This window comes from Nicotiana tabacum, chromosome 15 (assembly GCF_000715075.1).
Source record: "Nicotiana tabacum cultivar K326 chromosome 15, ASM71507v2, whole genome shotgun sequence".
In the NCBI taxonomy this organism is placed as follows: domain Eukaryota; kingdom Viridiplantae; phylum Streptophyta; class Magnoliopsida; order Solanales; family Solanaceae; genus Nicotiana; species Nicotiana tabacum.
The window spans coordinates 126,697,931-126,722,353 of NC_134094.1; the positions used below are offsets into that span (position 1 = coordinate 126,697,931).

At 36.1% G+C, this 24,423-nt stretch overlaps 2 protein-coding genes, 1 long non-coding RNA gene and 1 pseudogene across 4 annotated transcripts; 3 read left to right on the top strand and 1 right to left on the bottom strand.

Moving 5' to 3' along the window:
* Positions 1 to 2,965: 2,965 nt before the first annotated feature.
* On the top strand, positions 2,966 to 11,089 carry LOC107815989 (plant intracellular Ras-group-related LRR protein 7). Its single transcript, XM_016641639.2, has 10 exons — positions 2,966 to 3,296; positions 5,219 to 5,288; positions 5,504 to 5,550; positions 7,684 to 7,792; positions 7,894 to 7,979; positions 8,905 to 8,995; positions 9,389 to 9,474; positions 9,994 to 10,080; positions 10,177 to 10,309; positions 10,857 to 11,089. Exons 1-9 carry the CDS (start codon positions 3,198 to 3,200, stop codon positions 10,285 to 10,287), a joined length of 786 nt encoding a protein of 261 aa, XP_016497125.1. The 5' UTR covers positions 2,966 to 3,197; the 3' UTR covers positions 10,288 to 10,309; positions 10,857 to 11,089.
* A 1,141-nt stretch (positions 11,090 to 12,230) lies between these two features.
* On the top strand, positions 12,231 to 15,798 carry LOC107815990 (uncharacterized). Of its 2 annotated transcripts, none has more exons than XM_016641641.2 (3): positions 12,231 to 12,975; positions 13,554 to 13,701; positions 13,940 to 15,798. In XM_016641641.2, the coding sequence occupies exons 2-3, from the start codon at positions 13,560 to 13,562 to the stop codon at positions 15,379 to 15,381; spliced, it is 1,584 nt and encodes a 527-aa protein (XP_016497127.1). In that variant the 5' UTR covers positions 12,231 to 12,975; positions 13,554 to 13,559; the 3' UTR covers positions 15,382 to 15,798. The 2 variants fall into 2 exon arrangements, with proteins under 2 accessions (XP_016497127.1, XP_016497128.1); XM_016641642.2 differs by having other exon boundaries at positions 12,340 to 12,599.
* A 1,317-nt stretch (positions 15,799 to 17,115) lies between these two features.
* Positions 17,116 to 19,007, bottom strand: LOC107815986 (uncharacterized; annotated as a pseudogene).
* Positions 19,008 to 19,750: 743 nt separating this feature from the next.
* LOC107815991 (uncharacterized) lies at positions 19,751 to 24,027 on the top strand. Its single transcript, XR_001654829.2, has 3 exons — positions 19,751 to 20,126; positions 22,544 to 23,207; positions 23,324 to 24,027. It is a non-coding gene; the product is annotated as an uncharacterized LOC107815991 (long non-coding RNA).
* Positions 24,028 to 24,423: the final 396 nt, after the last annotated feature.

Below are 24,423 nucleotides of genomic sequence, written 5' to 3' on the forward strand. Positions count from 1 at the left end.
GTTTGAATAAAAAAAATTGGTCAGTACGAGTGAGTACATACGCCCTGTCTCAAGATTGGTGAAGAAGTTCAAAGCTGGAGCCATAAGATACAATCTTCCGTCTGCATCTTCTTATTTTCATAATATGCTAATACCTCTTCAAGCTCCTTAATTTTGTCACCTAATATTGGAAGAACAAACTTGAACGCGCACCAATTTCATCATCCCTCCATCGAAAGAACTTGCACGACTTATTCTGTGAAAATAAACCACCCATTAATTAACTAAAACAATTAGAATTTTAAGCACAAATTGAAGCATCAAATATACACCATAAAATAGACAAGCCCAATATCGTCTTCCTGGGTTCTTCTTTGACCAAGAAGTGAGTAGGGGCAACAATAAACCATGTTCGTTAGGGTTGTGCATGGATCGGATCAGATTGAGTACATTTCGAATTTTAGATTCTACAAAATGCAATCCGAATCCGATCCGAATTAATATCGGATCGGATTTTAAAGTTTGGATCGGATTAATATTTCGAATTTCGGATCGGATTATACGTATTATTAAGGCTATTGCTAATCTAATCGGCTAATGCATCTGCCTTATCTACTTCTTTTGTGTTATGTGCTAATACAAACATTTCTTTGCTTTTTATCCCTTTTATCAGCATTGCATCTCTAAGAAAATATTTCTTTGGAGATTCGAGTTGTTATGCCTCAAAGTTGCAAATTCATACGTATATTTTCTTTGTAAAAGAGGCAATACAGCAAGAAAAATTCATGTTTCTGCAATTATGAGGGTACTGTGGTGCCAATATAACTAAATCCATCAATTGTAAAGGTAATAACTTGGAAAAAGTTGTAAAGGAAGTACTAACTATCCGAAATTAAAGTTTAGTATTTATACATGCATTAATAATTTCAGATTTCGGATTGGATCGGATTAACATTATACCAATCCGAATCCGATCCGAATATCCAAAATTTTAATAAACATAATCCGAAATCCGATCTAAATATCCGAAATTCGAAATTCGAAATTGAACGAATAGGTTCGGATTTCGGATATCCGATCCTAATGAACAACCCTAATGTTCGTATCGCATTATGGAATGCAACATCAAGTCTTCCTTGTCCATACAAATGTGGCTTAAGCTTTCTTTTGACATTTTAAACCTATATACCAACAAAATAAACAATAAAAGCTATAGGATAAGATAATAAGCAAAGATAAAAACTGAAAAAGTAGAATTTCATATTAATGGAAGCTGATTTTTGATGAAAAAACTCGTATAAGTTGAGCAATAATGGGGGGTGGGTCTATTTGAGAAGAAATGTGTTTTTATGGAGGGATTGGAACAAATACTTACTAGTCAAGGTTGGAAAGGCCACATGGCAATATTGCATTGGTTTAAGGCAGATTTTTAGAGCCCTTACGTGCTCTATTTTGGTGAACCCACATCAGGCGCCAAAATAGCTGAAAAGGGTCTAATAATTAGAGTTGTAAATGTTTAAGGGGTGCTAGAACTCCTGCAAAGTTCTAGTGTCACATTGGAAAAAGCCCATAGTTCAAGGGGTTCTTATTACGGGGTTTCAATGGATATTCGAAAACCGATTAAACCGATCGAATCGTACCGCACCGAATCGATTTTTAAGTTTCTTTTAAAAAAATCGTAGATTTTTATATAAATCTATAACCGCACCGATAATTAGGGTAGGTTTTTTATTTTATAAAAATAAACCAAAAAAATATCGAACCGTACCGAATAAATTTTACGTGTGGAAAATATATTTATATAGTAAGTTTAAAAATAATAATGCATTAAATTTTTCTTTGGGCCTTGGAATTATGAAAATTGTTACAAGCCAACAAGTAATTAAACTCAAAATACTAATTTCTAAAACCTATTATGCTACTTCTACTTAAACTAAGTTATTTCAAGTATCTTCATTAGCAAGACACAAAGTATTCTAGCGATTATGGGTAGCAAACTACAATGTATTGAATATGTTTTCTTTCATATAATTTAGATTTATCTTTTTGAATATTTAATCTTCTATAGACTTTATTCTTGAGTCCCAGTTTGGTTAATATCTTCCACTCGTGTAATTTATATTTTCTTTGCCTTTGCTTGGTTTCTTTTACGTTGTTGTAGAATAGTTGATGGATCTATACTCTACCATCTTTCATTTTTTTAATTCATCAACCTTTTAAACAGTAAAAATGTCTAGAGAGTTTTGCCAAGTCCTATAAAAGAACGTATGTTATTGCATTCTACTTCTATTGGTGAATTTTACATGATATTTAAAAAAATATCGAAAACTAACCGAACCATACCAATACCGAAGAAAAACCGACATGATTGAGATAGTTTCGAAAAGTCTAATTTTGGTTATACATAATAGAATAACCGAAAAATTGGTATAATACAAATTTTATAAAATAACCGACCGAACCGAACCATTGACACCCCTAGTTCCTATGTATTATCCCTACTTAATATATGTGGTTATAAGACTCTTGATACTTATAATTTAAACAAGACTCTTGATACTTATAATTTAAACATGTCCTAATTTGTGTTGTTGTAAGATTTTATTTTAAATTATGCACCAATTTATTACATTATTTTATTATATATTGCCTCCGTCCCAAATTAGTTATCATGTTTCGCGTGTCGAGAGTCAATTAGACTTATCATTAAAGCTGAAATAGATTAGATAAACTCAGCATTTAAAATTAAATATTCAAAAATTATACAAAATACACTACAAATTATAATTTTGCTCATATCAATATAATAAAAAAATATAATTTAAAATATCGATTAAAATTCACGTAGTTTAACTTTTTATGCCACATGTTGGTATACAGTATACTCTCTCTAAACTAGAACTAGAATAGACTGAGTATATTTGTATGGGCGATTGGCTACTTGTTGGTCCCAATAACGCAAACCAAAGTGTCACAATATTAATGTCAGCGTCATTTGAGAGTTGAAGAATCCAACGTCAATGCTATAAATCTGACCAAAGAAATAATAATGCTCTGCGCAAAACCCACACGCTTTCATCAAAATAGTCGTCTGCCTTCGTCTTCAACGCCTCTTTTCCTCGACCAAATTGCTCTCTTTCTTCCATTACTTTTTTGTTCATCCACTGGAAATTATCCCTTTAATCGAAAGAGTCGAAAGAAGAATCTGGTGATAAAAAATGGGGTGTTGCAGTAGCAAGGCGGCAGATACTAAAGCCACCCGAATGGCTCGATGGCGTTCTACTGGCATCGTTGCTTTACGCGACTCCAAATTGAAGGCATTTCATTTCTTCTCTCCCTTTTCCTTTTTTTATTTATTAATTTCTCATGACAGCTATTAGCTGACTGTATAAATTGTAAGTATTTAGTATTGAAATGAAATGAAAGACCGAGTATCGTGGAATTTATATACTAGTTTAGGTTTAAGGCTTAGTTGATTGATTGATTTATCAGCCCAGTGTGTGTTGCCCTGTGTTTTTCTTATTTCTATCCATTTTGGATCAAATATCCGTAAACTGAAAATATGGACTTTTGGCTTCAACGAATTGTGCTGATTGATTGATTGATTGTGGTATTTCAGATTTTGGTGCTGATAATTTGCCAATTCCCTTTTTCTATGTTATAGACTTGTTTGGCGCGAGGAGCATTTTACTTTCTTATGATGTATGAAGGAGGTCTATGAATATTTTATGGAATTGACTTGGATGATAACCTTCATGACACTTTGGAGTACATTGCCTAAGAGCAAAAAAGTTTATGCGGTGATAGATTAAGTTCACTATTTAGATATACATAATCAATCATCTATATGTAGGAGAATTTAATCCATGTCTCTCTTTCTCGAATGTTCTCTAAGGAAGCTAGACGTTTGATATGAAAGAGCAGGAAAAAAAGAAATGGACAAGTGGCCAAATACATTCGGTGGGAACTAGTGTCAGGTTACTTTTTAAGTAATTCCTTTGCGAAACGTTTTCATTTTATGAGTCAAAGATGCAACTTTTGTCTGCACTCTGCATTGTTCTTTAACATTTTTGCTACCAAGTTCGCAGTCATGATCACATAGTACTCTTAATATAAATTTCAAATCTGTGAACTTTTTTTTTCCCGTAAAGTAAATGATCTGCATGAGAAATAGTTCAATTTGATTCTTGAATTGAAGATTGTGCCCCATAAATTAGAACAGAGACAAATCTAAGATTTATTTTCTATTGGTTCAACCTTTGAGGTTCTTAGTGTTGAACCTATTATATTGGGTTCATATTTACTATTTGTTGCAATTTTCGTGGATTTTTACACATAAATTTATGCTATGCGTCGAAAGTACCAGACTACCAGGTTCGGATGTACCGTAATGTTAGATCCGCCCCTGAATTAGAGAGACGGAGTAACTACATTTAGTGGCATCAGGACCATAAGTTGATTTAAGGGAGTGCTGACGATGATGTCATGCAGTTATTTTTAACTGAAAGATCTTTCCCTTCCTAAGCTACTGACTGTCCATGACTCAATGATGAGATATGATTGTTTTAATCATGAAGTGTCCATGTCGTGTGTGCGTATGTATTGCTCATATATACATTCAACATGCATGCTTGTGTGCGTTTCCCAATCTAATTGAGGGTATGGCTTTACAAGGAAATAGGTTTAGATCAAGGGCGGATTTATAGGTAAAATTATGGGGCACGTGAACCTATGGTCTTTTCGCAAAATTAGATATTTTATGTACATATTTTCTAAAATTGATATAATATTAACTGTTGGCACTCATGCTTCAAGAAAGTTGAATGGTGCACTTGGTTGAAGGTTAAGTTATTTACCAAGAAGAAGAAGAGGGATCAAGTCCCACTTAATACGTTTTTTCCCTTTTCCCATGTATGTTGAAGGTTGGGTTATTTACCAAAAAGAAGAGGGATCAAGTCCCACTTAATACGGTTTTTCCTTCTTTTTTTCGGTAGTGTACCCATGTATTAAAAATTCTAAATCCGCCTCTGGTTTAGATCCCATTGACTTTAATTCATGAAGGTGGGTACAAGGCTTAGATAGTGATTGTAGCATGGATTCAGTAGTTACTGTTGTTTGTTTGCTGGTTTCAATGAATAATGCTTGCTGTGAATGAATGTATATATGTCAGATAAGGACACAGTTTAATCCTTTCTGTTAGTCAAATTCATGATTTCCTGACTGCTTTTTCCTTGTACAGTCTTTTCCGGATGAAGTTATTAGCCTGGAGAGATCTGTACGCACCCTCGACTTGACACACAATAAATTGGGTATTGCTATAATTTCTCAAACTTTTGATTCCTATCTTCTTGCCGGTTAGAGTTCAAAGACAAATCACTACAATTCCATTTGCTACTGCTATGTTTATGCCTGTGTTACGTTGTTACTTGGGGAAATTGCTTATATCATTTATCTTTTGATCTCATTTTAAATGAAGCCTTTTTTTTTTCCTGAAGCTAATCTGTCAGTCTTTGAATTGTGGCAGTTGAAATTCCCATGGAGATCAACAAGTTAATTAACTTACAACGTCTAGTAAGTACTACAAACTTACATGTTTTTTCCTATCTTTGTCACTTTGTGTCATAGGGGCTTCATCAAAAGAAGAATATCTAGTAAGATAACCTTATTATGTTATCGGTATCCACCCACTTGTGGGATTATACTGGGTGGTTGTTGTTGTTTGTTATCGGTATCCAAATCTCATGAAAAATGCTAGGTCAGAATTGTTGGTCATATACTTGCAGCCAAAAGTCTTTTAGGAAAACTATTAGCTTCTTTTGGAGGACATGATGTTGTCAACAGTAGAGAATGAGGAATCTCTACAGTTGGAAAAACCTAAATTACTGAGAATTGGAATGAAACAGGTCTAAATGGAGCAAAATGGATACTAATGATTGATATAGCTGACTGTACTAGCTTGGGATTGAGTATAGTTGTTATTGTTGTTCTACTCTATCTCAGTGTCCACCAATTCTGACATAGGCTATATTTGCTTTCTTTCTTTTCTGCTTCATCCCTAAGGGAGACAACCTTTTGCACATGCCCCAATATTTCTGGTATTATTGCGCGTTCCCGAATATTTTTGATTGGGGCTGGTGGGTGGATTTTTTTTTTTTTGGGTGGGGTTGGGGGGGGGGGGGAGACGGGAGTGAGTAATTAGTCTGAATACTTAGCTATACTTTAAAGGTAGAAGAATACAAAAAAGAAGAAAGAAAGATCGAAGTTACCATTGATAACACAAAGTTGTACAAGGGAAGGAAAGTCCTGCTAAATAATTAATGCAGGTACTCCTAAATTTTAAAAAGCTTGCAAAACAGGCATAAACGCAAGCTGACTGAGCTTTATTTGGCACTTCAAAAACTAAAAATAGCTCTAGTTTTTTACAAAAACCTTCTCCTAAGGTAGAAAATAGTATGCTATATCAGCCGAAGTGTTGCAAGTTCTTTTTTTCTTTTCTTTCTATTTTAGTTAAGAAATGTTAAGAAAATGGATCTTGGGCATAACTTAATCCCAAAGGCTAACTCGAAAGGTGAGGATTGACCAAGACTGCATAAGGAGACAAAACTCATTCCCTCAACCAATGTGGGGCACTCTAACATCCTTCCCCCTCCCCCCACTGCTTAGAACTGGACATCTGGAGCTTGGACAACATAACATGAGGCCGCACACTGGAAAACACCATAAGGGGGATACGTCTGGCTCTGCTTCCATGTTAAGAAAATTGACATTAGGCTTAACTCAATCTCAAAAGCTAACTCAAGGATTTGCTCAAGACCATATACTAGACAACAACCAATTCCCTCTACCATTGTAATACACTCTAATAAGAAAAATCCGATCTGTATTCTCGTGGCATTTTTATGTCCTGAAATAGAAGGAAGAAGCATGCCACTAATGTGGTTCAAAGCTTCTCTCCTTTTAGTCTAAGCAAACCCCTCATGTTTCTTCAGGCATATAGCTGGCTGGCAGTTCTACCCTTTCATTTGTTATATCAACGGGTTTGCTAAATATTGAGGGGAATGATTAAACATGTTTTCTAGCAAATAATAACTGGTTTGTTCTGTTGGTAATGTAAGGTTTAAGCAATAGCAAATAAAGCAATAGCAATTGTCCAAAATATCATGGCAAACTCAAAACTGGAGAGATGCTGGCAGCTTAACTTTAAAGTATGATCCTAAGCTATGAGAGAGAGAAGTCTTAGAGGAGGAAATGACCATGTGAAGGATTTGGAATGCAAGCCAGTTCCTTTTTTTATGATTAGGCAATATGTGGTGGGAAAAAGCCCCAATATACAACTGGTATACAAAAATTGGACCTACACGAAAACACAGTTCTCCATAAAATGCACCCAATCATCCATGCTAACAGGAACCTCGGATGCTTCCAAAACTCAACAAAAAGTCAAAAAAAAAATATTTGTCCTAATCTTTGCAAGAATATTCTCTAACCCCTCAAACACTCAACTAAGATGAATCAGCTCTACTTAGGAAAACTGTACGCATTTTCCTTCTGGTGAGAAGTGTTTATTTTCGGAGGACTCTGAAGAAGTTTTCATGTTTTATGCTATTGATATCATAAGATGTATTCTCTTGAATAACCAATACTATGAAGAGTTGGTTATATCTGATTTATCCAAAGAATTGACTGTTGATTATTTCTTTTCAGATTTTGGCTGATAACCTTATTGAGCATCTGCCTGTGAACCTAGGATTGCTTCAGTCTTTGAAAGTTGCAACACTTGATGGGAATCAAATCACAACCTTGCCTGATGAACGTAATTCTCCGCGATTCTAGATCATATGTGAAGTTTAGTAGATGTCTCTGCTATATATATTTACAGTCTCTATTCTAGTAACAGAATGCTCTTGTATTCAGTGGGCCAGTTGGTGAAGCTTGAGCGTTTATCTGTCTCAGCAAACTTGTTAATGAGCTTGCCTGAGACAATTGGGAGCTTGCGGAATGTAAGTGATCTATCCTGACAGTTTATATGGTGCCAGCTTATGCTGTTACGCAGTTCTATATAGGGAGTTGAAATATTATTTTTGCACTGGCTGTACTGCATTGTTCAATGTTATATACAATGATGCTAAGGTGGCTAAAGAAATGGTGTCAATCTTGTTTATTATAGAACTATTCAGCAAATTGATATTCAAATTAATGAGCTTCTTATCACTTGTTAGTAGAGAACTGTTCAGCAAATTGATTTCCAAATTAACGAACTTTTTGTTCTTGCAACTGGAAGCTCAAGTTTTTTCTCAATTTACATAGTGATTCCACTTCACTGTGAATTTCTATTCTCCTCTTGGTAGTTAATGATGTCGCTCGGCTATCTTGTGCTTGTATTTTGGTTTTGGAAGAAGATCCTCGAGCTCCCTGGGGAGGGTGGTGGACTTTGGAGAATAAGCGTCTCTTTGCGGGTTGTCTTGAGGTCCACCACACTGAGTGCCTTTATTTTCTCCTTTTTAATTCCCTCTGACTTCACATTGAAATTTATTCTCCATAAGTTTTTCCTATGTCATTGATAACCGAGAAATGTAAAACAGTGTTCACTACACTCTGACGAAAGCCACTTTGGAGAAGATAGGTACTAAACCGTTGAAAGACTTGTTGTTCTTTTTCTGATTCTCGTGCGCGGTGACTTGGGATGATGAGCTAAGGTCTTTCAATCAAGTTAACTGCTCTATTTCCTCTGGAAGTGGATACCCTTCTAAAAGGTTGCATATAATTATTCTATAGATGTTCTCTATATATGAGTTCAGTTCTATGTGATGATGTTGTTTTTCTGTCTCTCTGAGAAGGGCGCACTACCTAGACTCAAGTATTCTCAATTCATCTTATTTGAGAGCATAAGGCTGTAAAATTGACATTGATGTTTTGGCCATGCAGTTGGTGCTGTTGGATGTTTCAAACAATAAGTTAAAGTTTCTTCCTGAATCTATTGGAAGTTGCTTCTCTTTGGAAGAATTGCAAGCTAATGGTACCTTCAGATTTTAGCTCGCCTATTATCTGATTCTTGCTATTTCTATATTTCGTTTGCTTTCCTGGTGCTGGAGCTTCATGTCCAATATATGTTGAGGGATAAAGTACCAAAACGAAACAAGAACAAAAGATGCATCCTTAATTAAAAAAACAATCGAGATAAAATTAAGTGAAAGTCATGACCGATAATGAAATTGGGAGCGTGGTGGGTGACCTAGAAAGTCAAGGAATATCCACAACTCTATTTTGTTAAGCTTGTAAAACACTAGTATTGGTACCATTCATTTATATTCTTACATGATTTAAGGTTCTATTTTTCCTCAGAGTGCCAAATAAGGTTTTTACTGATTTTTCTGCGGTCTTGCTTATGAATAACAACTTTGTGCCACAGATAATTCTATTGAAGAGCTTCCTGCTTCAGTTTGCAATCTTGTTCAATTAAAGTCACTCTGCCTGAACAATAACAATCTCAATCAGGTTATCATCTCTCTCTCTCTCTCTCTCTCTCTTCATCACAGATAAATAAGTGCAACGCATTGTAACCCATGTGGATAAAAGGTTTAACTGTTTGTCTCACTGAATAGCTAGATCTGATGTCGTATATACTAGATATTTTCTGATGATGCTTGAAGTCTCTCTCTCTCTCTCTCTCTCTCTCTCTCTCTCTCTCTCTCTCTCTCTCTTAATATCTAAGGATGCTATTAAGCAGAGTTAAGAACCCTCTTCGCACTATCTATATACGTAAATGCTCCCACTGCTGCTCTGTGTATCGGCGCAAAAAGAAACATGCACAACGTATCTAACTTATACAATGACCATAATGTGAAATCTAGGTCTCTTCATTGTACAAGATTATCCACATTTGTGGTCATGGATTGAACTTCTAACAGTCTCTCCCATTTAAAGCATTATCATCCAAGTTTTTGCACTCGTTCCTGTCAGATATATGTTTTTTACAAAATTCTCATGGTTGCTATTGGTACCTGGGTTACTCAGATGCCTCTAAATTTGTTAAGAGAATGCAAGAGCTTGCAGAACATAGCACTGCACAGAAATCCCATTTCCATGGACCAATTTCAACAGGTTTTCACTCAGTATTGTTCACAGATTGATACTACTCAGTCATGTTAATCCTGGAAAAGTCATTTACAGATGATTCTATTTACTTATTTATTTCAGATGGAAGGCTTCAAGGAATTTGAAGCCCGCCGTAAACAGAAGTTTGATAAACAAATTGATTCAAATGTGATAATCAGTTCTAAAGGGCTTGATGAGGGTGTTGACTTGTGATTCCTCTCCACATGCAATTTTTGTAAGGTTTCCGCTCATCTTGGTTTTACTGTTTTTTACTTCCAATTCCTTGGTAGAAACTTCCCCTTATGGTATAACCATGCAGTAGCTACATTACACAATGTTGCTCCTTCCGTTGGCATCAAACTTTTAGTATTCTAGTGTCTTTAATGCCTAATTTTGACAAGTCATTCTTGTCGACCGATAGAACTACATGCATGTCTTCATTACTTTCTCTTACCTCCCAGCCTGGTGTGCCTGGAAAGTTGCCTCTTCTCATTTACGTCCCAGGCTTATAGCTTGTACTATTTGCCATTATATTCGTGCCACTAAGTGTGTATATTTTTGGGAACTTGTTAGTGATTTCGATTTCAAAAGATGGAAAATGATAAGAATTTATGATATAATGCCATGGTTGCATGATAATTTTGTCCATCAAGTTTCTGAATCTGATTGATTTTCGTTGCAAAAGAGATTCCACGAGATGCTAGATCAATAATCTTCTAAAACTTCCCATTCAAATTGCTACAATTGACGATACTGATTTTTTTATAATGATATCTCTGCAGGTTAACTTTGCGTCTTGCGGTTGGATGGCATTGTGACAGCTTTGACTTTGATGAAAGGCGATTGCTTGTGCTGCCTTACATGAGTCATTGTCAAGCCCTTCTGTTGTTTATCATGGATTGTCAGCTTTGACTTGTGCGTAATTGTATCTATGCTGAGTTACAGTAATTGTAAATGATATGCAGACCTAAAGATTTCCTTTACCATTTTGATAATACATATTCATTGAGCTGTATATCATCACTCAAAACCTTGTATATAGGTGCCAAGTTTGTAGAACCTAAATGTATCCACGAATGTAGTCTAGTGGTCAATGAAGTGGTTAAAAACCTTAGTAAAAGACCACGTCTTTTTTAAAATTTCGATTACATAAGGGGGTTGGGGAAGGGGAGGGGAAAGAGGGTAGTGTAGATCAAAACCCACACCTATTGTGTGTTAGACTTTCATGGTTCCGGTAGAGTAATAAATTATAAGTCTTGGTGGATAGAGTTATTCAGTAGCTGTGATGGGAGGTAACAAGTATCCGGTTAAAATAGTTAAAGTGTATAAGTTGGTTTAGGCACAAAAGTTATCAAAGAAGAAAAGGATTGTCCTTTTGATATTTATATTATGTGGTGAAGTCACCTATGCAGCCAATAAAAGGATAAGCTTTAAGTTCTATATATTTGGTAGATAAATCTAATATATCGGCATTTTTAGAGTAAAGTATACCGGCTCGAACAATTTTAATAATCCAGTTGGTTGGCAATTTGAACTCAGCTTATTGATGAAGGTTCGATACAAGTCGTTACATACTATTATGATTGTAGTACAAGTTACCATAACTTTGGAAAAAAATATTCACTAATATTGACGGAATGTAACAAGTTCTAATGGATACAAAACTTGCTTTGTCATAATTTGATGAATTGTCATGACTAGTACAAACTGTCTTTAACTTTGGTAAAAATTGTTCACTATTCACTACCCACTACTAGCATTTGTAAATGCAACAATAATTATATTCCTACCTACGTGTAAAAAAATGAAGAGATAGACTATAATTATTACAAAGTTGTTAATACGATCGTTATAATTTACATGTGTAGAAATTTCATTTCTTGCTTCAAAATTGCTCAAAATTCAATCCAAACCTTTAAGAATCAATAGTCTCTTTGTCTTTAATAATGGTATTTTAAAAAAAAAAAAATTCAATTGAAACATTTGAGTTTACTTTTTAATTTTTATTTTTATTTGTTGTTGCGCAGACTTTCAGAGTGGAAGTGAACAAATCAGTTTCAAACTCTTAGCCAACAGAATCCAGCCTCGTCTCTTATTTGACTTATTGACTAACCAATTTGCCTAAATAAAATCACCGTTCGGTGCAGCCACTATATAACCATAGGGTATTTGGCGTAATTAGCTGTAATTACCGAACCCCTTTTTGACCACCCGCATTACTATTTTCCAACAATAGACTTCGTTAACCCTAGCTTTACCTTTTTCATCGCCGACAAATTCAATTTTTCCCCCAATTCCAAAACCTACCTCCTTTCTCCCTTAAACCCACCTGGATTTTTCCTCTATTTCTTCAAATCAATCTCCGATTCTTCTAATTCTTTTCTTCCTTTATCGATCGATACCTTTTTTGGCTTTGGCCGTTGCGAAAATTGAATTCCCAAGTTAGGGTTTCAGATCTGTTTTATATTCACCAGATCTGTTCTATTCCTCCTTGATTTTTTTGTAAATTAATCATTTTTTACTAGGTAATTCTTTTGTTTTTCTCCTTCGATTTCTCTTGATTTTTTCAAAAACTAAAAAAACCGATTTTTTCTATAAATAGTTTGTGATTTAGGGTTTCTTCTTTAATCGTTCTCTTTTTTGTTTAGTTTATTGATACCCAGAATTAATTTCTGGTTGATTTTATTATTTTGCTTTTGATGGAAGCATAGAGTCTAAATTGGGGATCTAGGGTTAGGGTTTTTATTATATTATAATTTATCCCTTTTTCTCTCAATTTTTTTTCAATAAAAACAAAATATTTCATCCTAATTTCTGTTTATATTTTAAAATTATAATTTTGCCCTAATTGAAAAAAAAAAATCTGCCTGCTCAATTTGACCAAGACGCTTCACAATTAAGGTACTTGAGCTGTGCCAAATAGTATTGGCATTCTTTAAGAAATAGTTTATTTTGTTTGATTCTTCTATATGATTAGACAAATATTAGTTTCTCTTCAATTTTTTTTTTTTCACTTTTAAGGGTCAAATAATAAGATAACCATTTTAATGTCATTCTAATTTTTCGAACAAAGGACGTGGACTCACTACATGTCACTAATAGAAATTTTAGAATGACTTCTTAACTGGCTGAGCTCAATTATTCTTATTGACATAGTTGTTGATAGTTAAATTACTGTTATCATGGCATAATATGCACTGTTAATGGAGAATTTTAGTTAGTGTTCTTTTTGGCTATGCAATATGGTGTTACGTTTAATGGAAAATGCTCAATGCTGTGCATGACTATGGCTTCAACATGTTTTTTCCTCTAGTGTTTGCTAATTGTCTTTTTTGAGGGATAAATTTGCACTTATATAGCATTTAAATTTCTGGATGTATTATGCAATTATGGTTACATGTTTTTTCGAATGTGTGGAACAACATTTTATTCTTAGGTCTTCTCCAAATTCAGTATCTTATTAAAAACTCCCTTTACAGTTAAATATGGTGCAAAAGAGGCCATTTGGTGAAGATTTGTATGAGGTTTCATCAAAGCAGCCAAGGCATGTAGAACCGAACAGTCAGCTAGTTTCAGTTTTGGACTTTTCTCCTCATGAATCAGTGGCTATGAAGCCTTATGCTTCAGGTAAAGGAGTGATTCTTCAAGAAGCATTTTTGCTAGCGTGTTTGTTGACTATTTGCGATGCTTTTATTTATTGATAGTTTTGTTGTTAATTCACATTATTTGAATACTTTGAAAAGTTTTATTCTAGTTTGTCAGATAGGCCTGCACTTTTAGTTGCAGACTTTGGATATAAATGGTTTTTGGATACTTTATCCGTTGTCTGATTCTTTGGTTATGAACTGTCCCATATCTATAATAGGCGGAGATGAAGATAGTGCCAAGAAACCTGATAGCGGCAATGCTGCTGAAATTTCCATTTTTCCTGATCAAGATACTGAGACATCCATTGATGGCTCTGCTTCGAACTCTTCTTGGCCCATTAGTAGCATTAGTGAAGAAGAAATCAGGTTCGAGGTGCCTTTTGACACATTGAGCTCTCCGGAATATTATCTTCCATCCAGGACTATTACTCATCCAAGGGAAGCATACTTCTCTCTTTTGAGAAATTCTCCTCAAAAGTTAGTTCCTATCGGACCAGATTTCCAAGCCGAATTGCCAGAATGGGGTGGGCATGGTAGTAAGGATAAACCAATCATGCAGGATTCACATGAGAACATGAATCTTCCATCTCAAGCTCTAGAATCAGATCGTGTTGATCATTTTTCTGATGAAAATAAACTTGCTGGGACGTGTATTGTTCCAATGCGTAACATGGAGTTACCTGCAGTCCAAGAGGAGATTGCTGGAGTGGGAAGAGCCGAATGCTCTTGTGAGGACGCAGGTTCCATGAGATGTGTTCGACTACACATCATGGAAGCCAGAGAAAAACTTAAGATATCCCTTGGTGAGGAGACATTTGTTAGGCTGGGTGTCTGTGATATGGGAGAGGTAGTGACAGAGAAATGGTGTGAAGAGGAAGAGGACTTATTTCATGAGGCTGTATTCTCAAATCCTGCTTCTTTAGGCCGAGATTTCTGGAACAATCTTGCTATTGAATTTCCCTCACGTTCCAGGAGGGAACTTGTCAGCTATTACTTTAACGTCTTTATTTTGCGAAAACGTGCCAAGCAGAACAGATTTGACCCGTCCAACGTCGATAGTGATAATGATGAATGGCAGGAGATTGATGACACTGCTGATGACGAAGATAAAATGACGGACGAAGATGAGGATTCTGTGGTAGAATCACCAGAATATCAAAATGATTTTGGCCGCAATGTGATTTATGAGGATGATAAACAGGCATATGACGGGAATGTTGGTGTCACGACCTGGGAAGTCTATAAACCTGTAGGCTTTGGTAGCAAGGTGTTCACTGATATATCCGCAGAATGCCCTGATAAGTTATTTGATACTAACAGCGGTTTTACATCCAGTATTCAGCACCTAGGCAGAGGCGTTTCAAATGAAGCGGGTCACTATGATGGCTCCCATACGCGTGATGCACCTGGGGTTGCTCCAGAAGCAACTCTTGGAAGGACTGTCAATGGTAGACATTGGGCAAGTGATTTTGCCAGTATTAGCCATGACAGTGGGCATGACTTTGTGTTGGGACCGTGCAGCACTAAAGAATGGGATATCGGGTATTTGAGCTGTGCCAAGAGTGAAGTTGACTTATTACCAACCCACACTATGATTGAAGAAGTCTTTGGAGATGGAGCCTGGAGTTACAAGAGCAGAGATGGTCACGGCTTAAGCTAAGTTTTGCTAAAGTTACACCAATGTCGTCATCTGAACTTCCTGAAGACGCTTCTTGCTGAGTATACACATTCCTATTTTTCTTGTATATCGTAATGATGGAAGGAGGAAATTTTTACTCAGATGTAAAAAATTATTTTGCAGGGGTATTACATGAGCTGAGGTATGCTTGGCTTATTTCAATCTGTACAGTTGCTATTATTTCTTTATTTAGCACCAATCCGTGTTTCTGTAGAGGAACTGCTTTGAGTTTTGACTTATGGTAGGCGCTTAGGATTTGTGTAAATACAAATTATGGTATGACCAAACTATCCAAAATGGAAAAATCTCTTAAATTTATGGGATTTGAGTATATACGCCGACTTTGTAAAGAATTTTATATTATTAGTGTAGTTTAATCAATTATAGCAGCAGGTTGGTTATCATTTTTGTTAGGTTACAGAATAATGCTTACTTTTTTAGGGATAATGGACCTGATGGTGTATAGTTTCGACAACTTCTGATGAGCAGATCTTGAACTCGCTGTTAAATGTATTAAATTGCACATTGCTCCATTGTTTGTTACATTTACTTGTGTTTTCCTCCTGAGGTTCTAACTCCTGTATAAAGGAGAAAATTTCAGGCCTGGCATTTAGAGTTCAAATTTTTGCCACCAAAACGTCATGGCAAATAATCATATATAACTTGCAAATGTATAATATATGTTTAATCATGTGTATAAGTGTATAATTTATATATATTAGAAAAAATAACGATGAATCTAGCCAACTAATTTTATCCAGCATTTAGTGGATTTAATTCTTTCGATTTCTAATTTGATGCCACAAAATTGAGAAGAAACCAAACACCTGATTAGTTAATTGCTAATAGTTTTAACTCACCCCAAATCCACAAAAAAAGGACAGTTATAAAATCATCAAGATACTTTGATATGATCTTTCAATCGCATCATTAAGTTGAGGGTTGGTAATCTACAATTCGTTTAGTGGAAATTACTTTCTATGTTTTTCGACTGTCAATTCAAATGCCACCGACTAAATATTAGATTCGAATGAGACAAATGATAACATGACATTTTTATTCCACGTATTCTTTTATCACCTAACTATAGTTAACTAATGTACATTTTCACCTCCTTTAATATTTAATCATGGTCAAATGCATTGGTTTAATATAAGTACCCAATGAAAATTTCCCTTAAGATGAGGTGGTCCAATCTACTTAATCTTCCTTTTTAGTTGTGCTAACTTTTCAAGTTATGCATTGCAGAGTAGACTATAATTAAAAAAAAACTATGATTAAAAAAAAAACTATAATTAAAAAAAACAAAAAAGAAATACTGATATGAGTTGTCATGTTTCTATGGTAGGTGACTATTCAACCATGAACCACCTTTGAGTTCACTGCTAATCTTTGTTTATACCATAAAAATGCAATTTCTCTTCTTCATTGCTTGATGCTCTAGTGTCAACACCTCACTCATTTCCCTTCTACACCAAGAAAAGGATAAAGGAAAATTATTATACCAGAAAAAGTTTACCCTTCAGAGCCCAAGTCTAGCTCAAGTAGAAGCTAAAAGCCTAAAATGTATTGAAAAAGAAAATTAAATAGAAAAGAAGCTTATCTAAAAAAGATCAAAAATTTCAATCTCTAACTGAAAATGGTTGCTCCGTAGCTCATGGAGCAACGGTGTGACTTATAAGTCACGAGTTCGAGCCGTGGAAGCAGCCATTAATACTTGCATTAGGGTAAGTTGTCTCTCACACCCCTTGAAATGCGACCCTTCTGCTGACTCTGCGTGAATGCGGGATGCCTTGTGCACCAGACTGTCATTTTTTTAAATATTTTCTTATTATAAGGGGGAGGGGAAGGTGAAATAGGGATGGTATTACAAGGTGGAAAATCGAACCCCCACCAACAGGGTGGTAGTTTAGGTAGTTAACTAACTGAGCTACTAAGATTTCCGAGCCAAATGGAGATGCTGTTGTGAATTGAACACTTCAATTATGTAAAGAATTAATGAATCTATACACTTGTGAAAACTTGGATCAGTTAAGAGATTAAGTCAACTAGTTGCTCATGTTTGTGACTACTTCCAATCCACCATGATTGAAACTCAATATGCTCATTGCTCTCTTTTTCAACAGGAGCAGGCATGTTAAGATCCAAGAAATATCTGATTTCTGTATTGGTTTATGTATTTCAACAGCTTGAATATTTTGCTTTTGGCTTCAGCAATTAAGTGGGGTCTTTTGTGACCACCTAAAGCTTGACCTGATTGGAAAATCTTGAAGCAAATTGGACACTCATGTCCCTTTTTCTTCTTGATAAATTCACCATCCTTACATTTGGACCTCTTGTTCCCATTTATATCAGTTTGTAGATGTGATTGAGTTGAAGGGAGCCTTGGAGTAACTGGTAAAATTGCTGCCATGTGACCAGGAGGTCACGGGTTTAAGCAATGGAAACAACCTCTTGCAGAAATGCAGAGTAAGACCGTGTACAATAGACCCTTCTGGTCCGGGCTTTCCTCGAACCCCACGCATATCGGGAGCTTAGTGCACTGGGCTGATTTTAGTACACGTGATTGACTCGGCGATCGAGCTTGCTGAGACTGATAATTTCCTTCATTTCTTGAAAACATTATCAAGCTCATAGCAACATCCCCTTGTTCTTGCTCAAACTCAGAATTATTTGTAGGAAAAGTTAAAGTAGAGGAAGTTTTTTTTGATGATCTTTTCTTCTTATTTGGTGGTGGTGCTGCTTCACTATCAGAATATTGGCTATTCCAAGAATCTTCTTCTACACTATTTTTTGATGGGATTCTAGTTGAGTGACATTCTTGTGCCGAGGGTCTATCGGAAACAATCTTTCTACCTCCCCGGGTAGGGGTAAGGTCTGTGTATACACTACCCTCCTCAGACCCCACTTGTGCAATTATACTGAGTTGTTGTTGTTGTTGTTGTTGTTGTAGTATTCTAGTTGAGCGGCATTTCATGTGGCCAAATAATGCTTTCCAACATGAGAAACTTTTGCTACATTCTTTGCAAATTTTGTTCTGATTGGTAAGTAAAGTATCTTCACTTGACTCTGCTAGCTTTGAAATCTTCTTTTTGGTATGCTTTTCATCAGCTGAATTAATGAAATGAGACCTCATATGACCTCCCAAGGATCTTCCACATGGAAAACTTTTGTTACACAATTTGTATGCATGTTTTTGTTCTTGATCTTCTCCCGTTGAAATTGAGTTCTAAAAAATAAATAAATCAAAGAAACAAGAATTGGATCAGATGATCAAGAAAAAGTCCAATTTTTTTACTAGTGTTCCTTACAAGCTCAACTATGCTAAAACTTTGTATGTCATTTTACTATACTAACAAGAAAACTCTAACAAAATAGAGTAAGGCCCAAGAAACACGATCAAGAAGCTGAAAATCTGAAATCTGAAGTGGGAATTCAGGAATCTGAATTGTAAGCTGATCAAAGAATTAAAATCTTGATCAAGAACAAGATCTGATAAGCAAGAAAAAGACACGTTAAGTAGCTGGTGCAGGATCAAACAACAACAACAATATATCAAATTTGATCATGCAAATGGGGTCAGAGGAGGGTAAGGTGTATACAGACATGACCACTACCTTTGTATGAGATAGATGGACATTTTCTAATAGACCTTTGACTCAAGAAAAGTGTTTTCAAAACAGGTTTGAAAAATAAGGAGTAAAATACTATCATGAAAAGGGAATTTTCTCCTCACTCACTCTGTTACTGAGCCACTAGCTTAGCTCTTTAGGTAAATGAAATATAAATAAAACATCCTAATTTGTAGGGCCAGAGAGTACTCAGTTACCTTTGTTGCTAATGATGAGGATGAACACACATACAAAGACTCTCTCTCTTATGTTTCTCTGTCTAAAAAACTATATTTGGAATTAGGAGGAGGAGATATCCATGCATGGAAGCAAAGATAAAAAGAGAGAAAAAGGTAAATGGTAGTAGTATGTTATGGCTTGAATCAATTAAGCAATTTATCGAATAGTTAGGAGAATCAGAAATGGAAACTGGAAGTCTTTATTCAATATCAATTGAAAGTATTCACCATTATTACATGTAGTCACTGAAAATGAATAATGAGAATTAGGAGAATCGTAGAAGAAGAAGAATCTAAAAGAAGAGAGAAGAGAGAGAGTGGTTAGAAGCGTAACAAAATTAACATAATAATTTCCTCCCTTTCACTACCTAACTCTTAGTATTTATTCACATTAAGCTTGGGCTAAATAAGTGGCTGTTAATATTGGGCTTCCCGCTTTGGCCCAATTCCCTGTCTGTCTCACGTGGCCCAGTCCACTCTTTTATTAATCTCTACTCTTACCTACCATCGATCACTTTCCCATTTCAACCTACTTTGCCAATTCATAACATCCCCCATCCCTTAGAGAATATCATTGTCCTCAAGGTCGATGTTGAGCCACAAAATTAGGAAAGTGATGCTTGATATACCCCCAATCTTTCCATGTAGCATCCTCCTCCCTAAGATTTGCCCACTGAACCAACACTTTAACTCCCACGCCATTATCAATCTTCACCATTTTTTATTGTAATATGGCCACTGGTTGAATCAACACCCGACCGTTAGTATCACACGATGGTGGCTGAAGCTGAGGCTCGATAGTTGGACCGATTCTCTTATTGAGTTGAGAGACGTGGAAGACTGGATAAATTTGAGAGCTTTCAGGAAGCTCTAAGAGGTATTCTAATGTTCCCACTTTCTTCAATATCTTATAAGGACCATAATAACGAGAACACAACTTAACATTTATGCAAACCTCGATCGATGATTGTCTATACGGATGTAGCTTAAGATAGACTTTGTCCCCAACCACTAGGGTTCTTTCCGACCTAGATCTGTCCACAAAGAATTTCATGTGTGACTGTGCTCGAGTTAGGTTGCCCTTAAGTGTCTGCATCATGTATTGTCTTTGGGCTAGACTCACACTTGCCATAGTCTGCCCAGAACTTGGTAATGATCCCATTGGTAGCTAGGGTGGTGCATACCCATATAATGCTTCAAAAGGTGTGACCTTTAGAGCAATGTGGTAGTTGGTGTTGTACCACACTCTTCCATGTGAAGCCACTTAATCCATTGCTTAGGATTATCAAAAACCATGGCCGTAAGTTTCCATACACCCGTTGAGCCTCTCTGTTTGGCCATCACTCTGAGGGTGATAAGCTAAACACAAATTGAGTTTGGTGTCATGGATCTGAAAAGGTACTGCCAAAAGTGACTAGTGAAAACTGGATCCCTGTCAGACACTAAGGACCTAGGAATACCATGCACTCTATAAATTTCCTTGAGAAATAATTCTGCTACATCCTGCGCTGTAAAGAGATGTTTAAGAGGCAGAAAGTGACCATACTTAGTGAATCTATCAACCACCACCAAAACTGCATTCTTCTGATTTGAAGTAGGTAATCCTTCTACAAAATCCATATAAATGTCGTGCCATGCTTGCTCAGGAATAGGAAGAGGCTGTAGTAATCCAGGATAGTGAACATTCTCTGATTTCACCCTTTGACATATATGACACTCACTGACCCATTTACAACTGTCTGACTTCATATTTTGCCAATAAAAATTCATCTGTAACCTCTTATAAGTACCTTGTTGCCCTGAGTGACCTCCCAATGGTGATTGATGCAATGCTTCCCACTCTTCTTCTCAATGTGTTACCCTTTCCTATATATATCTTTTGTTTGTACTTGATTATTCCCCAGTGTAGTGTGTAGTCAGAATTACCATGAGATGTTCTTATTAACTCAGCCAATAGGTGAGTAGCCAAAGGATCATCTTCATAGGATTGGCTAACTTCTTCTAGCCAAGCAGGATGTGTAGTGGAAATAACCAATAAGGTAGAATTAGCAGTTTCTTCTTATCTCCTGGATAGAGCATCAACTGCTATATTTTCAGAACCCTTTTTGTACTGAATTTTATGGTCAAGTCCCAAGAGCTTAGTGAGACCCTTCTGTTATAGTACTGTGGTGACTTTATGCTCTAGTAGGTATTTTAGGCTTTCGGGATCTGTTCTCACAATGAAATGAACACATTATAAGTAGTGTCTCTATTTATCCACTGCTGTTAAGACTGTCATGTAATTTTTTTCATTGGTGGATAGTCCCTTATTCTTTGTGGACAAAGCCTTACTTAGATAATCTATAGGTCTGCCCTCTTGCATTAAAACAACTCCCATTTCTGTAGAGCATGTATCAATCTCTACAATAAAAGGTTTGGTGAAGTCTTGCAAGGCTAATACAGGTGCCGTGGACATGGCTTCCTTCAGCTTCTGAAAGGACTCCTCTGCCTCCTCATTCCATTGGAAGGAACTTTTCTTAAGTAGGTTGATCAGTGGTCTACTGATGCCATTGGACTTCACAAATCTTCTATAGTAGCATGTAAGGCCTAGAAATCCCATGAGTGACTTAGGTGTAGGCCAATACATTATAGAGTCTATCTTGGCAGGATCAATTGCTACTCCCTGACAAGAAATAATATGGCTCAAATACTCCACTTTATCTTGTCCAAAGGCACACTTGGACAATTTAGCATAGAGTTTCTCCTTCTGTAAGACTTGTAGGACTTGTCTGAGGTGATCTACATGACTGCTCACTGTTGGACTGTAGACTAGTATGTCATCAAAGAATACTAGGATAAATTTTCTTAGAAAAGGTCTGAAAACATGGTTCATCAGGCTCTGAAAGGTTGCACGAGCATTTGTCAAGCCAAATGGCATGACTCTAAACTCATAATGGCCCAAATGTATCCTAAATGTAGTTTTATAAATGACAAAACTCTCCATTCTAATTTGATGATACCTAGACCTTCGATCAATCTTGGAATATATGTAGGATCCATTAAGTTCATCCATAAAATTATCTACTAAAGGAATAGGAAATTTATCCTTTATAGTCATCTTATTTAGCTCCCTATAATTAATACAGAACCTCCAACTCCCATCCTTCTTTTTAACTAGCAATACAGGTGAGGAAAAATGAAAATGACTCGGCTGAATAATTTCACTACTTAACATTTCATTGTCTTGCTTTTCTATTTTATTTTTCTTGAAGTAATTGTACCTATTAGGTCTGATACTCACTGTTGTTGCATCAGGTTTAAGGGGGATAAAATGATCATGGCTTTTTTGTGGTGGCAAGGACTTTGGCTCTTCAAACACATCTGAAAACTCCTCAAGTACTTCACTTATTCTTTTAGGTATGGCCACTTGTATTTCAGTAACCTTAGTAGTAGTTGTAAATAAATGAGCCCGCCCGCAACACCTTCCCTTTTCTAAGAAGGTGCTTCACTCCACCAGCTGTCATGCTATGGAGCTTACCTTCCTCAGAATATCCCTTAAGGTCCACCCTTTTTACCTTCACAATCACTTGTAGCCTGTATTCAATGAAATCAAATAGAATGGGATTATGCTTCCTCATCCAATCCACTCCTAAGACCACATCACACCCATCAATATCCGGTAATCTTAGCTTATGTTCAAAGTATATCCATTGAGTTTTCCAACTGAATTGAGGACAAGATTGGTAACTCATTAGATAGCCCTTATTTAGCCACAACTACTCTCATAGGTGTATCATCTTTAACTATGCATCCTAGGTATTTTACAGTCTCACTAGCTATAAAACTTTTGGTATTTCCACTGTCTGCTAAGATATTTGGCATCTTCTTCCCATACACCCCTCTAAGCTTTATGGTAGTAGAAGTTATTGTGCCAGAAAGTGCATTGGGACTGACGGCCTCATCCAGTATCTCCTTGATGGTAGGCTATAATTCCATATTTTATTCGCTTATTCCACTCTACTTTACTGCACTTTAATTGAGTTTGAGCTTTAATCGCTAGTGTTTTGCACTAATGGTGTGTTTTATGCCTTGTAGGAGTGATTCCGAGCTATGTAGATGTTATGGAATGAATTCAAGTAATTTGGAGCTTTGAAGTCTGAGTAAAAGCCCAAGGAATCAAGCTGGGATCGTGTTCGGGGATCAACGGATGATAGTGGAACGAAACGAAGAATCGAGCAGGTATATTGCGCAGTGTCCAGTAAAATACACATAACGTTTTTCTCGGAACTCCATTTGGGCTCCACAATATATCGTTGGAAATCTATTTAAAAGGGCTACAATCTTAATGTTTTACACTTTACCAACGTATATTGCGTGATCGTGCACTGGGTGCGCACTTAGGGCAGAATGGTGTGCAAAGTGCCCGACCAGGTGCGCGGTCGCACATGTCCTGTCTGGGAAAAGCCCTATTTCGCTAAGAAAGGGTAGTTTTGTCCGGGATTTATTTTGGGGGCAGATTAAATACCCCAAAATACCATTTTGAGGGAGTTTTGGACATACCTTAGACCTAGGGAAGCTTAGTAGAAGAAGGAGAAGCAAGAGCACAAGGATTTCATCCTTCCTTCCTCACTCAAATCCGGGTTTGGATTGTATTTATGTTTTCCTCTATTTTTGTTTTATTTGTGAAGAACTTCTCCATGTCTATGGAGCAGAACCATTTGGGTTTTGATGGATTTTGTGTATTGATGGTTGTTTGTGGATTATAACTCTATGTTTATGTATTTGAATTATTTTTGGAAGATTTAATTGTTGCATCTATGTTCATTTGTTCTTGTAATCGAAAGAGGCATAACTTGTGATATATTTGCACTATGTTGTTGGTTGAGTTCATATATTCTTCTAAGTAATCGAAAAAAGCTAGTTAAATCCTTGAATAAACCTAGTTAGGAGGATAATCGAAAGAGGTTCTCCTAAAGACCAATCCATTACGAATTCTTGCATATCTTCACCGAGCTTAAATTGGTTCATATTGTGAGGTTGAAACTTAATCGAGAGAGGAGTTTCTACTAAATATTTGTACTGATAATTAAGTGAATTTGAGAGACTCACTTGAACATTAGAAGTGAATTATCTAGAGTTAGATCCCGAATAATTATCTTGCACTTATCCTATCAACCTTTATTTTCTCTCATTGA

Coding starts and splice junctions, on each gene's coding strand:
- LOC107815989 (XM_016641639.2), top strand. CDS start 3,198: ATGGGGTGTTGCAGTAGCAAGGCGGCAGATACTAAAGCCACCCGAATG. Junction 5,551..7,683: donor TAATTAACTTACAACGTCTA/GTAAGTACTACA, acceptor ATTTCTTTTCAG/ATTTTGGCTGATAACCTTAT. Junction 9,475..9,993: donor ACAATAACAATCTCAATCAG/GTTATCATCTCT, acceptor TGGGTTACTCAG/ATGCCTCTAAATTTGTTAAG.
- LOC107815990 (XM_016641641.2), top strand. CDS start 13,560: ATGGTGCAAAAGAGGCCATTTGGTGAAGATTTGTATGAGGTTTCATCA. Junction 13,702..13,939: donor TATGAAGCCTTATGCTTCAG/GTAAAGGAGTGA, acceptor TATCTATAATAG/GCGGAGATGAAGATAGTGCC.